This window comes from Lepisosteus platostomus, chromosome 2 (assembly GCF_059453375.1).
Source record: "Lepisosteus platostomus isolate fLepPlt1 chromosome 2, fLepPlt1.hap1, whole genome shotgun sequence".
NCBI classification, from domain to species: domain Eukaryota; kingdom Metazoa; phylum Chordata; class Actinopteri; order Semionotiformes; family Lepisosteidae; genus Lepisosteus; species Lepisosteus platostomus.
This window is the reverse complement of record NC_142612.1, coordinates 35,007,684-35,024,210: the sequence shown is the minus strand read 5'-3', so window position 1 is coordinate 35,024,210 and position 16,527 is coordinate 35,007,684. Positions and strand designations below refer to the sequence as shown.

The window sequence follows — 16,527 nt, the reverse complement described above, 5'->3', positions numbered from 1 at the left end:
AATTTGGCGTCCTGGCGAAATTTCCCATTGGCCATTACCAATCATAATAATCCCCATCTCTGAACTGGCTTCATTACTCTGCTCTCCTCCCCACTGATAGCTGGTGTGTGGTGAGCATTCTGGTGCACTATGGCTGCCATCACATCATCCAGGTGGATGCTGCAGATTGGTGGTGGTTGAGGGGAGTCCCCATTACCTGTAAAGCGCTTTGAGTGGAGTGTCCAGAAAAGCGCTATATAAGTGTAAGCAATTATTAATTATTATTATTATTATTATTAAATCTCTCTCTGTACCCCAGATGCCACAAAATAAATGGGAGCCTATATCTCTATCCAAAAAATGCACCCTAAACAGGAAAGACGTTTCTAACTGAGGTATCTTTTACCCAGGAAAACCGTGTTCCCTAAAAACACAAAATAGCAAGGTTCAAATACATAGCTCCAGTCAGGCTTGGTTTGGATGATCAAGAAGTAGGGGCTCTCGCCTGACACAAGCTTTAACTTCCAACTCCTCTGGACACTTGTCTCTTCCCTGCTTCTTCTTTCTGTCCTTTCTTCTGTGCTCTTAATTTGATCTTATATTATGTGTGTCTGTCCTGCTCCTTGACAATCATTAACCCACAACGCAAGGTATATTAAGGTAAACTTTACAATTATTTCAGTTCAAGGGACCCCCAGACCTCAGCAAACATCCTCTCTGTTTTGAAGCTAGAAGTGTTTATTCTTCCAAGTGTCACAAACCTTATCTAGAATCTAAGAGACAATTCTCAGTAGCTTAAAGCTGTAACACATCAGCAACTGTCGCCAACATTTTCATTTTCATGGAAACATATCAGGAAATTGGATTATAGGTCACTACTGTATGTATTAAATTGGCTTATTCTAGATTCTAGAATTCTAGAGTGTGACTGGTTCTATCAAAAATTAGTGGAAAACGGGTCAAACGTGTCATCAAATGAGTTTCCTGAAAAGTCTCTGATTTACAAAATGAAGTAGAATATACCATTCATTTGCTTTGTGAGGGAGACAATGATTTAAATCTTGTCTTAAGGCTTATTATACAACCTAAATGATAGAAGGAAACTGAAATAAAGATAAAAAACCTTTTTTCAATAACAAAATATAATGTCACACTCCCACGTTTAATCCATTTTTTTGTTTCACAAATTACTTACCAGTGGCTCAGTGATACAATTCTCACCCATTTTATGAGACACGGTCCGCCCAATCCCAGACAATACAAAAATTATGTTTTTAACAATTTGTCCCTTAATTTTAAATTATTAAATCTAAAATATAAAAAAATTATAAATGTTTTTTGCTTTTGTCTTTTTAGAAGTTGATATAATTATGTTTTTTATAATCACTTAACTTCATGATGAAGTTGATTAAGTGCTTTCTCACTTAGTGCCTATATCTGCTTATATTTTCTTATGTAACACCGGAAGGATTGTCTCCTTGCAGTGGGGGGAGAGAATCTGGGTGTGAGCGCTCTCTTTTATTTCCACTCACCTTCTTGTCTGAAGATGCCCATACCACAAGCTTTTTATGCTGTAATCTTTCTTGCTTCCCGGCAAAGAATTAAACTGTCCACCTATGTGCTGTGTCAGCATGACTAAGAACAACATGAGCACAACGCCTTATAAAATGTTGACCATATATCCTCTTTTCTGAAGCTGTGCTCTAAAACGTACCATGTATAGAATGGTTTGTCCATTAACCCAGCTCAAGAACATTGTGTGTTGACATTTGTTAAGGATATTACATGTGTTGTCTACGCCAAACTTTGTTACACTGTACAAAAGGACTAACTTTATAACCATTCAGAGAGATACAGAATTAATTTAATAAAAATGTTCTTTTTAGAATAATATCTGACATTGGGGATGTATCAGATAATAAACTGAGGAAGAGGGGCAGGAGATGGTAACTTCAGCCCCATCATCCAACCCTCTTGGACAGACCGAGAAGGCAATTTCAAACTATCCAGTTATTAATATGGGTGCAATGTCAAAAAGATAAGCACATTTCCAAGATAATACATAAGTTATTAATAATAAGTTATGAACAATGGCAGCCACGAGTCCTGGTGCCATGAGGGAAAAAAATACCTTAAATAAGACATAGAATAGATTATTTTAATTAAAATTCATATATAAAATTAATAATTAAAATTCAAATTATATCAAGTTTCCATCTCTTTTGTGACAATCATGACATTTATGAAAAATGAAGCTTATTAGTTTTTGAAGTATTCTCTGCCACATTAAAATATTTTAAACTAGTTTAGATTTAAAATAAAATCATGGGCCCAACAATATATTCCATTTAAAGATCAAAGAGTGACATCATAATTATACTATAGCATTCATAATGTATGATATAGCCATGTCACTTGATCTAGAGAACACAATGCGGTGTCATTGTACTGTATGCAGTTGGGGGGGGGGGGCCTTCATGTTCAGGGTAACTTCCCAGATCCGCGCTTGAGTACTATAGTGCTCTGTACTAACCGTACTTCTTTAAATCCACTAAATAAGGAATATTAATATGGAATTCTGTAACTAAACAGAAATTTTAGTAGCTAAAAATAAAAACAGTATAGTAAAAATTAATTTATGTATAATAAATAATGAAAATAGTAATATACATATATAGCTGGTAGTGCTAGCTACCATTAACATTTTCTGCATCAAAGTCTTCAAAACACTCATCAGTGTGACCCATTGCCGATGTAGCACCTTATTTTTCAGTTTATGTTACTTATAACACTTAAAAACCAAAATGGCTAATTATATCAATACAGTGCCTTATTTTAATGACAATGCTTCTACTAGTTTAGCGAGGGAATTTCTTCTTGATTGATATGCATTACTGCATGCATTTTCAAATTCATTATTGAAACAACCTATAGTTTCTAGTTCATTTTTTGCCTTTTCTGCAAAATTAACATCATGCAAGTGAAAAACCCCAAAACACTTTGATATTTTTTTTATATGTTTTTTTATCTAACAGTTTTCATGTTTGCTAAATTAAATTTGAAATATTTCATGCTGTTTCGAATGCAATATAAACCATGAAAGGGAGAATACAGAAAGAAATCCTGAAGCATTTAAACTGAAATGGAATGGAGGAGAAGCCTTAGAAAATCCTAAAAAAAGTTTAGGGGGAGCAAAGGCAAAAGAAGAAGTAAATGGAAAATCAAAACAAAGGACCTGCTAATTAACTGGTTTACCTACATACTAGGAGTATTAGAAACAAATTAGAGATAGAAGCTATCTTTATTTCATAACCAGGCAATTATGATACAACTGGAATCACAGAAACATGGCTAACAGAAGACAATGAAGATGAATGTAACAACAGTGTACAGTATATGCTACCCTGTTAAGTACTGTATATACAGAAGAGGTGTCGAACTAGATATCAAAGAATGTTAAGGATATAAAGCTAAATGGATCAACAGTCTCTTAGGTATCGAGTTGGGAGCATGCTATAAACACCAAATAGTTCAGGTGTGTAGCTGCGTCAGCATGCGTAGGCTGCAAAGGAACAAGTAATAGGTTTATTCCATGCTGAAAAGAGAAGAAAGAAAACACAACGTTTCGTCTGTGGAGCCTTGTTCAGGTGTGAACTCACGAAAGAAAGCTCACACCTGAAGAAGGCTCCACGGCCAAAAGGTTGTGTTTTCTTTCTTCTCTCCATAAACACAAAATGCAGATAATGATTATAATTCAACATTATGTAATGAAATTAAGAACTTAAGTTAAAAAAAAAGTTATTTTAATGGGAGATTTCAACTTTCCCTTCACAGACTGGGGAATACCAATGGGAATGTGGATGAGCCACAGAGTGCTAATTTAATAAACATGGCTTGTTTTTATATAGTAGCTTGCATATGTGTCCTCATTCTGGACGAGCACAGAAAAAGATGAAGATCTATAAAAATGATCTGAAATGTGCATCACATTAATTCATCTGAACTATTATGGGCAGACTGGAATCAGGCTATGGCCGTAAATACATAGAGACCAGCTATTGTAATGGGTACAGGTCCCCAAAGGGAACATGTTAAAATAACCAGAGCTACACAGTAGAAAAGATGCAATTAGAAATACAGAAAATGAGAATGTACTCCTTGGATAAAAGAAAAGACATGTGACTTACGGCTCCAGAGGGAGTAGGAGAGGCGGCAGTTGACTCTGCGGTACAGCTGTTTGTTGACTGGCCAGAGGACAAGTGTGCATAGCTGGATGAAGTTAATGATGAGTCCGCTCACTACAAACACGAAGCTTATAAGCAAGTGCAGGATGAATTGAGTCTTCAGGTATGCAATGAAACCCATGATAGGTGTCAATAGCGTTTACACGGTCCTTCACTCAGTACAACAGACCTGGAGAAGAAAAAATTGGAACTTTTTGGCATTCTTTTAACACAGTGCAAAAGTTTTATTTTGATTATACTCATTGCAATCCCATATAGGTCATCTCACCATACAGAATACTCCAAACAAGGCTGCTTCCTGAAATCATGATCACATGATTTTTTTCCCTTCTCTCTACTTTCTGATCTGAGTAGATCAAGTAGGTAGCTTCGCCAGCGTGCGTAGGCTGAAAAGAAACAAGGAAAGGTTTATTCCATGCTTAAAACAGAAGAAAAGAAACACGTTTTGGCTATGAAGCCTTCTTTGGGTGTGAGTGAGAGGAATTGTGTTTCTTTTTTTCTCTTTTCAGCTTGGAATGAACCTTTACTTGTTCCTTTTCTGACAGAATACTTTTCTACACATTCTTTTCATTTTTCATTTTTTCTTTTGACTTCTCCTGACACAATCTTCACAACATTTTTAACTAAAAGCAAAAATAATTACATGCTAGCATGTTATAAAGTGCTTTGTTATAGTGTGGAATCAGTTATAAATTACTTATGATCATGGCTCCCACTTCTCTCATACTGCAATATAACTCGAATGTTCCAGATAAACAGTAGGAAGCAAGACAGACAGCAGAAACCAAAGCCTATTCTTTGTTAATATTAAAATCATTATGCCTGATACATTTTCAGGAAAAACTTTGAAGTCTAAAAACTCTAAAACTTTGTGGAGGGCAGACAATAGTATAGGTATAATAGTATGAGTCCAAGCATAGGACAAAGGAGATCAACTCGATCAGCTCAATTTTAATGGAGGGCTTTTTATTCTCTGGCACAGATCTGGTGATAAAGTTATAAATCAAACTTGCACAAGACAAATATTTATTAACAATTAATACAACTACACAACACACAATCACACAATGTGAGACAATATGTACAAATCTAAGTGTTCAAGAGAAAAATGTTCTATAGACCGAGAAATTCAGAATTCAATCACTGTCTAAAAAAAACTATGCAAAACTTAAACAACCCAAAAAGAGAAATAAAAACAGCATTCTAACAAATTAAGACTACTGAAAATTAAATCTCCTAATAAAATACATCATCGACTAAGCAACTAGGAGAGGACAGATTTAGGCTGAGAATACAATACAAGAAATCAGAATTTCCAAAAAGAAAAAATCAAGGTCTCTATAAAAATATTCTCCTAGTCTCCAAAACTGATCATACCACAGTCCTCTCCTTTGTCACATGTCACAGTCTTTGGGGAACAGCTTTCTCTCTTCCTGTCTTCCTTTCTTTTCTTCCTGGTCTTTTCTGTCTGTTGTCTCAATATTTATGCTGTGCTCAATGACTGTTCAGTGTTTAACCCACCTACAGCTAGGCAAACACCTGAAGCAATAATAATGCTTTTTGAATAATTTGGATCTTTCCAGGAAAGGAAGCATAGGAGAGATATTCAGTAGGTTTTGATGCATTGGGACATGATTATGAAGCTTCAGACTAATTTAAAGAAATTTTTAAAGTATCATACTGTTACCTGTAAATGGAAAAACAGCTCTTAATTAGTCATTTGTGTATTTGTTGTTTTTTAAGATGTGAGTAAAATTAATGGTATTTGTGGTGTTATTGTTAAATATGCTATAAAAAGACGTGATGACTTGAACATTAATATCTCTGCAGATTACAAACTGACTAAAATCAAATACTGACTAAAACACTATTGTTTGAGGGATTTTTTAAATGAGTTTCTTTAAATGTGTTAAACTATCCAAGGATGACCATAGCAATTTAAAACAACTGCAATGCAATATGTTGTGCAAATTCAATAGTTTTAAAAAAGTGTGAGTGTCTATTCAACTATTTCCTCCATTTTTTCTGTCATGGTGATGAATCATGTGCAATTTTAATTTTGGAATTTAATTTAATTTTGGAATTAAAACAAACAACATATTCAGTTATGGTTAGTTACCAGTTAGCCTAAATGGACAGTCTCCCCAGGTTCCAGTCAGACTCAGACAGTAATCCACGAGTCTCAAGGTCTGTTTAAACAAAGAACATTATAAAGTTTATACATGAGAGCAGGTTATTTGGCCCTTCTAGACCATTTGGTGGTTAGCTGTTAATTAATCTAAAGACCACATCCTGTTGTTTCTTCAAAGAAGTCAGGGTATCAGCTTCAACAACATGGCTGGGCTTGTTCCATACTCCCACAATCAATGCAGGAAGTCCTAAATTATAATGTATAAAAATAATCAATGAAGTCAATATAAATTGACATGAAACATACATTAAAGCTATACTTCAGGATTTGGAACTGCAGTTTATATTACATAGAGTGTATCAATGTGGTTTATGGGCCATTTAAGGAAGGATAACAAAGATGTATATATATTGATTCAGCCATTTAGAAGGCACGCTGGATAATGCAGCAGATCACGGTGCACACAATGCACCGTACTCCACCACATTGCACTATTTTTTTAATATTCTGTTGTCAGACTGCACGACTTTGTAAAATCGCCAGGTGGAGCAGAAAATGCTTCATGTGGCATGTGAAAGCATTCCAGAAAACACATGGTTTCCAATCCCAGTCAATGCTGAGTCCTTTGGGACAATCTTTCCAATTAAAGAATCGCATAGTGTTATTAATTTTATACTTTAACTTTCAGGTTTACATCCTTATTAAAATAATCTATTTATGTCTTAATGCAAATATCAGCAACAAGTAATCAGGAAACATTTTTTCTTTTAATTTTGATAATAAAAATATAATTCAAACATACTTTGCTGCAGTGGCTTTAAGACCATACAGTACCATACTGTATGTATTTACTTTGTATTTTGTATACTTATATACCGATTATATCATACTGCAGTTGATTACAGCACAGTACCATATACTGTAGAGTCCAAAGACATACTGGGAAGTTAACTTTTTCTGGAAAAATTGGCTCTGGTATGAGTGTGTACATCTGGATAAATTATTATAAGTAATGGTTACATGCTTAAGGAATTCTTTACTAAATGTATAAGTTAAACAAAGGAGGGAAGAAGAGTTATCTTTACAATTGCCAGTAACTAGAGAACAGTTTATTGATATGTCACACCAAGACAGAGAATTCAGACATGTTACGCCTTTAAATGAGACAGTTACTCACTCTGTTGTTTACTGATTGATGCTGTCTAAATGCAGACGGTTTTGTTATGCAAAATGTTTTAGAAACAATGTGCTCAGTTATTCAATTCCGAGATCATGAATGATTTGACTTTCTATTCATCTCATTAAGCTGAAACAGAAAAAGAAGACATATTAACTTATTAGAAGGCACTGTTTTATTATCAGACACTGATTCAAACTTGTCTCATACAGCGATATAGACATGGGTAATGCCACTCCAATTAATGTGCTTATCATGTAAATCCTTCTAAACTATAGGTGTTCCAGAAGGACGTACAACAGACTATTTGCTGGAGCACAGTTAATTTCAAACAAGCAATAGTCTATGGAGTTCCTCTTGTTTATTGGTACCAAAACTTGATAGGATGGCACGGTTGTGTGCAGACTATAGAAAAAAGAATGCTGAAACTCGAAAAGACATTGTATGTATAATTATAATCAACGACTGATTGAGTTAATCCCTGGAAATTAGACACAAGAAGGGCACAGATAATTTTAATAGCAATTTTAAGGTGAAGAGTTATAGCAGAGACACATTGTGCTTTTTTTCTTTCAGCATGGATTAACCTTCATTGTTCCTTTGCAGGCTTCCATGCAATATCGCTCCCTTCTAAAACGTCTTTAACATGCACTTTGCTTGTTACAAATTGTGGGGGTGTTACATCCCACTGTGTTTGTTATTTGGAATAACTGTTCTGTTCTGACCTATTCTCATCCCCACACCATCTGAGTTGGATGCTGCCTCACTGCCATGGATCCAAGAGGGACATCGTGGATATAGCTATAATTTAGGAGGATGTTTTTGGTCTACAGAGATGTGCATGAAGTACTGACCTTGGACCCCTAGAGGTTTTTTTTCTCCTTACTAAGGAGTTTTTGGTTTCTCATCTTCATTGTCTTCTGGTCTTTTCTATTCTGTATTCACAACATGTATGGTCACTTGCATTGTTAAGCGCCTTGGGGAAATCTTGTTGTGAAAGGCGCTATATAAAAATCAATTGAATTGAATAGGCAGTTTTACTTGGGATCTGATTTTACAGTCTCCTACACTGTTCTTCCGTTCTTTGTTGCATAAGGCAGTTAGCAATCAAATAGCCTGTTTTATAAAAACACTTGTTTTTCATTAGTGTGCGTACTGTAGTTTTATAACTCGATCAAAGACTACTTTCCCGTCATGCCACACACGCGAATCACATGAAGTCAGAACCACAGAACTGCTTGTACTTTGAAATTATATTTTGTTCAGGGTGATTTGTCACTGTTTTCATAACCTTTGCCTTCTTATTAAAACGCCTATTTTTGAGACAGGGTATTCCAGAGTGTTTAATTTGTGGAATTAAATTCTCTTTAATTTCTCTTTATTTCCTATTTTCACACAGATAAGAAAAAACTACATATGCAAATATTTTCATATGTTCTGTGTTCAATAGTAATTTCACCACAGTACACATTATGTTACATTTTTAAGCATCAGTCAAAGCATTCTGTTCACCCTGCTGTATTTGTTATGTAGAATACACAGTTTTGCTTGGGAGATGGGGATGGAAAACATTAATGTTCTCATAGCGGGGTAATAGGGACCCCACCCTCCTGGACAAAGGACAAAGTTGACAAAGGTGTTAAACATTCAAAAGGGGGCCTGTGGCAGAGTTTTGTGTATTTTAAATTACTGAGAGAACAGCAGCAGCATCTGTGTCAATGTTAGAGGGTTTTATAATAAATAATATAATAATAATTATTAACAACAACAACTCTCGGATCTCGGAGTATAAGAAGTGCAAAAACATTTTGCATAACAAAACCGTGAAAGAACCAGACCTTAAATTTAGATTGTGTTTCTCCGTAGGTGTTGGAACAGTTCAATGAAATAAGGTACAATACAGGCAGACAGACAGATTTTAAATTCTTCAGGCAAAATTAGCTCTTTAAGGTTTGTCAAAATCAGATTCTTTCCAATCAGTACAAGACTTCTCAAAAGATACTGTACCCGTTTCTGTCATCCAAACAAAGGTTTGATTTTTTTTATTTCAAAATGTTGGATGGTTTTCCTCAATGATTCAAAGTGTAATCCAAACAAAAGAGCTGCTGGGCATATCGTGATCTTGACATGCAGGTGTGAAGTAGAGTTAACAGCTTCTGTTTCAAAAGGTTTTGAATTTGTGTTAGCTTAAGCATTTAAGTTTAAGCTTTTAAAGTCATGTAATGTCTAAGTTAGGCAAGAACATGCCATTGTTTCTTTTCAAAATGTTTAAAAATTCAGCTTCCCATTTTCACCTTGCCGTAACTATAGTGGGAATGTAGCATATGTACAGCATTTGAGCTGTCACCAGAAAACGTCGGTTTCGAATCCCGATCACTGCTGAGGGACAATCTTTATTCAGTTAAGAATTTAAGTTGTATATTCTTTAGACTTTTAAATTTAAACTGTGTATTACAGCATGTTAATCATCATTCATTAAAAAGTTGGTATATTTTTAGAAAGCAAGATTGCTCAGTTGGGCAAAAGTACACAACCTACCTTTATCATAAATATTTTAATTATGCAGAAATATTTTATCAGTCAGTCTTTACCGAAGATATTACTAGTAGTATTAATAATGAATGACCTTGGACAAGCTGTAAACTCAGAGTATTACCCTGGTCCACATTCTTTGTAACCGTCTTTGTAAACGAAAATACTATTTTTTCATTGACAAAAAAGTAACACCACAGCTTTTCGTTGATCCGATCACGCATTCGTTTCCAATCATACAAAGTAAGTTTTGAGAAACTCCGATTCACCATGCCTTTCACATGCTCATAAACGATATTAATTTAGGAACATAAACATATCATGTAAACTGTATATGGTTGGTATTGGTATTTGAAAGAAAAATACACACCAGTATTCCACTTTCTCCCTAAACATTTTAAGCATTAGTCTTACATGTGGTTATTTTGGAAACGTTTTTACTTGCTCTTTCTGAACATATTAAGATTATATACTTTGAGAAAGCTCGTTATCGGCTTAAACAAACGCATACTTTTAGAATTTGATTAAAAGGGAATATAATATGGAATCACGTATCTAAACAAATTAATAATGATATAATAATATTCATATACTGTCTGGCTGAATAAACTGAAGAGTTAGTTAATGTGACGCAGAATTATTAAGAATTATCACCTCTTTTTACACCTTAGAAGAAATGAGAACATTCCACTCAGTGGCCGATGCATGACAGGAGAATGTGATTGTACTGTATCTGTATGGAATGTGTGTTGCGTTTACAAAATTAAAGTGTTTAAAGTGTATAATTAAAAAGTAAAAAAAAAACTAAAAGCTTACACAAAGATTCTAACATGATCACGAGGAAGTGTACTGCATGTCTAATGGTCTAACCCCATTTTGATTAAAATCGCAAATGCGTGTTTAATTAAACGCCTTTATTGATTCACAATCTGACAATGAAAACCGGGGTAAAGTTAGCCTGAAGTTCAAAAACGATTTTGGCATGCCTGTAGTATTTTCACGAAACCTCCTAGAGTTGTGAGAACACTATCTTTGTGTATAAAGTACATTGTGAATGTTTTCACTGCCTTCACTTTGTCATTTTAATGCCATTTTTTTGACCATGCATGAATATTCTTATGTCCATATCTTCGCAAGGGAATCAGTGCGAATTTTAATCCTAATTAAATGACTGCGGGCACTTTCCACCCCCTCTACTCTTCTCAGAGTAGAATAGGCTAACCTTCGGTGGATGTTTTGGGTTTTGGTTGTTCACAAATCTCCCCTTATTATAAAACGACATGGTTGAAAACTGTTCCAGAGCCACTGTTGTTTCATCAGTGAAAAGTACATCTTGAAATTCCTCTCCCTGTTCAATCCAATGGAAAAAAGAAAAGGAACATAAAGCGTCTGATGGTCATAAACAATATTAATTTAGGAAAAGCATCAGAGATATTTTTTTAACTGCACTGCAGTGAGTTAAGTGATTACCATTTTTCATGAATACTTTTGCTCATTATCACAGTAAAAGAAACTCATACTTTCAGAATTTAATTATTAGGGACTATAATATGGAATCACGTATCTAAAGAAATTATAACAATATTAATTTAAGGATCTAAATAGTGTATATGCATTTATATAGCTGGCAGTATTACTGTATTCCCCATTCTTTGTTAACACGTTTTATTAACACCCTAATCACAGCGGGTGAGAAAGAGACAGAAAAAAATGAATCCTGTATTTTTTATGGTCTGTAGCTTAAATCCTGCTTAACTAAAAATTAGACACAAGAAGAGTATTGTTGGACAAAGTTGTGAGGCTAAGGAAATTAATAACAATATTAATTTAAAGATCTAAATACACTGTAACGCATTACAGGTTGTGCGAGCCAGCTTGCCAGTGCAGTGACGTCACCGCCTTTCCCTGTGAATAGCAGGGGACCTCAGCCACCGGGTTGAGGAGAGATCTCCCTTTAGCTCAGCTGGCTGGTTCCCTATTGAGTGATGTCAGAGGCCCGGGTTGGAGTCCCCAGCGGTATTACAGTATTCCACTTTCTTTGTAAACATGTTTTATTTTTAATTTGACTCATTCACACATGATGAACCATGATCTTGACATGCAGGTGTGAAGGCGTGCAGGTCTGAAGTAGAGTTAACAGCTTCAGATTTAAAAGGTTATTAATAATATCTTCAGTGTCGCATTAACATTGACTGTCCAAGATAATTTATTATGAATAATGTCTTCCGTATCGAATTAAAATTGGAATGCCTTTCACAGGTGTAAATCCACCTATTTTCTAACCGCTTTATCCAGGATAAGCAACAGTTTTACCCCTCCCCCTTCCCTCTGCCTGTCTGACCTCTTTTTAACCCTTCTGTGCCCGAATCGCAGCGGGTGAGAAAAGAGACAGAAAAAAGTGAATCCTATTTCCTCACAAAACGAATCCTCACATAACATTCAAAGTTAAGTGAGTTAAGTAATTACCATTTTCCATGAATACTTGCGCTTGTTATAGCAGTAAAAGAAACTCATACTTTTCAGAATTAAATTATATAAGCAATAAGGCATGAGAGGCCGTGTTATATCGTGGATACAGTTAAAAGGTATTGTTAGGCCTGATGTGAGGTGGAGGAGTCTCACAACATTGTCCAATAGTACTCTTTGTGTGTCTAATTTTTAGTTAAGCAGGATCTGAGCTACAGACCATAAAAACTACAGGATTCATTTTTTTCTGTCTTTTTCTCACCTGCTGCAATTCTGTTGTTAATAAAACATGTTTACAAAGAAAGTGGAATACAGTAATACTACCAGCTACAGTATTTAGATCCTTAAATTAATATATTTATAATTTCTTTAGACGCGTGATTCCATATTATATTCCCTAACAATTAAATTCCGAAAAGTATTAGTTTCTTTTACTGTGATAACGAGCTAAAGTATTCATGGAAAATCGTAATCACTTAACTCACTTAACTTTGAACGTTTTGTGATATTTAGAAATACCTAAATATTCAATATAGTGTCAATAATATTATAATTGCCATCTTTGTTGTTGTTTACATTCCACCCACAGCAAACACAAAGGCAGTGTGTGACGTCATACACACAGTCACAGACAGGCTATAAACAAAGCACCCTAGCGCTTTTATAGCTATTTCAGGGGACTTTAACCACGTCTCTATTTCTACCGCTTTCCCTACTTTCCACCAGTTTGTTAAGTACCCGACCAGAGAAAACAAAACACTGGACTTATTTTATGCCAATGCTAAGGATGCATATAATTTAACAGCCCTTACCCCCCTTGGCAGATCAGATCACAACCTTGTCTTGCTTACACCACTATACACGCCTATTGTCCAGCGCCAACCTGCAACAATGAGGACTGTGAGGAGATGGCCTCAGGAGGCTATGGAGGATCTATGTGGTGCTCTGGAGGCTACCGACTGGGATGTGGTGTGTGAACCACATGGGGACGTCATAGACAACATGGTGGACTGTGTCACTGACTACATAGACTTCTGCGTAGACAACATCCCCACCAAAGAAGTACACTGCTTTTCCAATAATAAACCCTGTATCACCAGCGACCTGAAGGCTCTTCTGAATGACAAGAAGAGAGCCTTTAGGAGGGGGGATAAGGAAGAGGTCAAGCGTGTACAGAGGTAACTAAAGCAGAAGTTAAGAGAGAGCAAGGATGCCTACAGGAGGAAGGTAGAGGACAAGCTGCAAAGGAATAGGGTGATGGATGTATGGAGCAGCATGAGAGAGATCACTGGCTTCAAACAGGCTGGGGGTGCAATGGAGGGGAACCTGGAGATGGCCAACAAGTTGAACCAGTTTTTTAACAGGTTTGATTCACGGTCCTCTGTGGCTTGGCACCCATCCCCCCACAGCCACACGCTCCCTAACCCTTCATAGCTGTGACTGCCCAACACCTCCTCCATCCCCCCACAATCATGGTCGCCTACAGCTACAACCCCCAACAGCTACTCACCCCCCCATCCACCACAGCTGCCACTCTCCAACACCTCCACCATTTACACCTGCAGCACTGAAAGCGCTATGAGCACCATCCCCCAGGCCAGGCTGACCATCACGGCTGACCAGGTGAAGAGGGAGCTGAAGAGGCTGCACCAGGATAAGACCACAGGACCAGACGACATCTTTCCAGAGTTCTGGGGGCTTGTGCTGATCAGCTGAGTGGAGTGCTCCAGCGACTGTTCAACCTGAGCCTGCACTTGGAGAAAGTCCATGTGCTCTGGAAGACATCATGCCTGGTCCCGGTACCAAAGAAAGGGCGCCCCTCTGTCCTCAATGACTACAGACCAGTTGCACTGACTTCTCACATCATGAAGACACTGGAGAGGCTTGTCTTATCCCACCTGAGACCCCTATTTAGCTCATCACTGGACACCCTACAGTTCGCCTACCAGCCCAGTGTTGGTGTTGTAATGTTTCATAGCCGTTCAGGGACGCCAAATATGTAATCATAGTGGCTCTCTGAAGGCACCAGTTCTGTAGGGTTTGGGAATTTACTGAGACAATTATTAATTGTAGCAGTAAATCACAAAGTTGATTCTTTTGATGGCTTTAGAATCCAACCATGCGACATAACTCAAACAACGCACACACACAGGTACTAATACACGAGGATACATTTATTAATACATAGAATATGCATATAAAACTAACAGATCTTATCGAGAGGGTTATCAGAATACAAAAGATATATATTCAATCAGTTACGAAGTGTTACATATATCAAGAGGACATACGTTCAGTATATCATTCATTAAGACCGTTTCATAAATGAACTTGGTTATAACTTCTACATTAGATACTCGAAACTGGTACATAACTCTTAGGAATTAAATTGATATCAACTGGTTGGGATAACAATTGAATTCTCGAGCTGTAATGCATTGAAGTTGAATACTCATCCAATTTCTGGGGATTCAGATCTCCTGCGGGCACAAAGAAACAGTTGCAGGCTGTTGCTGTCCAATCCGCGCTCTCTGGCTCCGTGCCAGGCTGTGCTGTGCGGCTTGCGACGGTGCGCTGCTGATGCTCACTGTTGGCTTTAACTAGCAAAGTTTGTGCACAGGAGAAAAGATGACTGTGGGTCCCAGCAAGTCAGGAAGAGGACCGGTTCGTTCCTGATGAAGAGCTAGTTCTGAATAGTGATTCAGCTGTCCACAGTTCTGACCTGTTCACGAGGCCTGCTGCTGGTTACTCTCTGGCAACCTCCACTCTAGACTCTTAGAACAAAGGAAAGTTCTGGCACTCGGACACACTGGCCGTTCCGTGGTTGTCCGGGCTGAGTCTCAGGATGGTCAGGAGGTGCGCTGCGAGAATGTCCTGCCCTTGGGAGCCTTCTGCTCCTGGGCCGTCCTGCCCTGGAATTCTCCTCTGAATTCCCTTTAGAACAGTCCACAGAATTCTACTGAATCCCTTCTGAATCTTACTGAATCTTCCCTTCTGAAATCTCTGTGTTGCCTGTTTTTACCTGGAGGAACTTCAGCTCGTTGATTGGCTGAAAGTTCCATGGGCATCAGAGTCCCACGTGGGTTACTTGGCCCTACCAGTCCCTGATTGGTTGATCAAGGTGAGATATGAGTCACTTACTCCTGACACTTAGGAATGCAGTCCAGATGTCCATCTGGCACTCCCTAGACAGATAGGCGCCAATGGATGACCATTGATCATGATAGCCAGGCTTAGCTAAGTGCATCCCCCTTTGGGAGCTGTCCTTATCAAAGGAACCATCTTAAATCAGCCTGCATGAATAGTTTCTCTGTGGCTGCACCACAGAGATGAACAGAGAAATGGGGCCTCATTTGGGAAGGCTCAGAACACTTAATTCTTTCTTATTAATAAGCCTCGCTGCTACAGTGTGGAGGATGCAATCATCTACATGATGCAAAGGGCCTACTCACACCTGGACAAGGCTGGCAACACCATAAGGATTATGTTTTTCGACTTCTCAAGTGCCTTCAATACTATCCAGCCCTAACTTCTAAGGAGGAAGCTGGAGGAGATGCAAGTCGACGCCTCCATGATCTCGTGGATCACTGACTACCTGACAGGCAGACCACAGTCTGTGAGACTTCAGAATTATGTGTCTGAACAGGTAGTAAGTAACACAGGGGCTCCTCAAGGGACTGTTCTTTCTCCATTCCTCTTCACCCTCTATACCTCAGACTTTAAATACAATTCAAAGTCATGCCACCTGCAGAAGTTCTCAGATGACTCTGCAATTGTGGGATGTATCAAGGGTGGGCAGGAGGAAGAGTACAGAGGACTGGTCAGCAGCTTTGTGGAGTGGTGTGGGGAGAACCACCTGCAATTGAATGTAGCAAAGACTAAGGAGTTGGTGATAGACTTCAGGAGGAAGAGGGTCCAACCTACTCATGTCTACATCCATGGGAGTGGCGTGGAGATGGTGGACTCGTACAAGTACCTGGGAGTGCACATCGACGATA

At 37.6% G+C, this 16,527-nt stretch overlaps 1 protein-coding gene across 16 annotated transcripts in view; it reads right to left on the bottom strand.

Annotated features, from left to right (window-relative positions):
- agpat3 (1-acylglycerol-3-phosphate O-acyltransferase 3) overlaps positions 1-16,527 on the bottom strand; it is a 107,040-nt gene that overhangs the window by 46,108 nt on the left and 44,405 nt on the right. For 6 of the 16 annotated variants that reach the window (XM_088607298.1, XM_088607233.1, XM_088607215.1 and 3 more), the window contains one exon: positions 4,167-4,392. In XM_088607298.1, the coding sequence (XP_088463424.1) occupies positions 4,167-4,344 (178 nt within the window). In that variant the 5' untranslated portion in view covers positions 4,345-4,392. Of the gene's footprint in view, positions 1-4,166; positions 4,393-4,491; positions 4,610-6,342; positions 6,413-7,531; positions 7,661-9,538; positions 9,558-16,527 lie in introns of those variants that run through there. The other 10 variants (XM_088607207.1, XM_088607190.1, XM_088607270.1 and 7 more) reach the window with 5 other exon arrangements.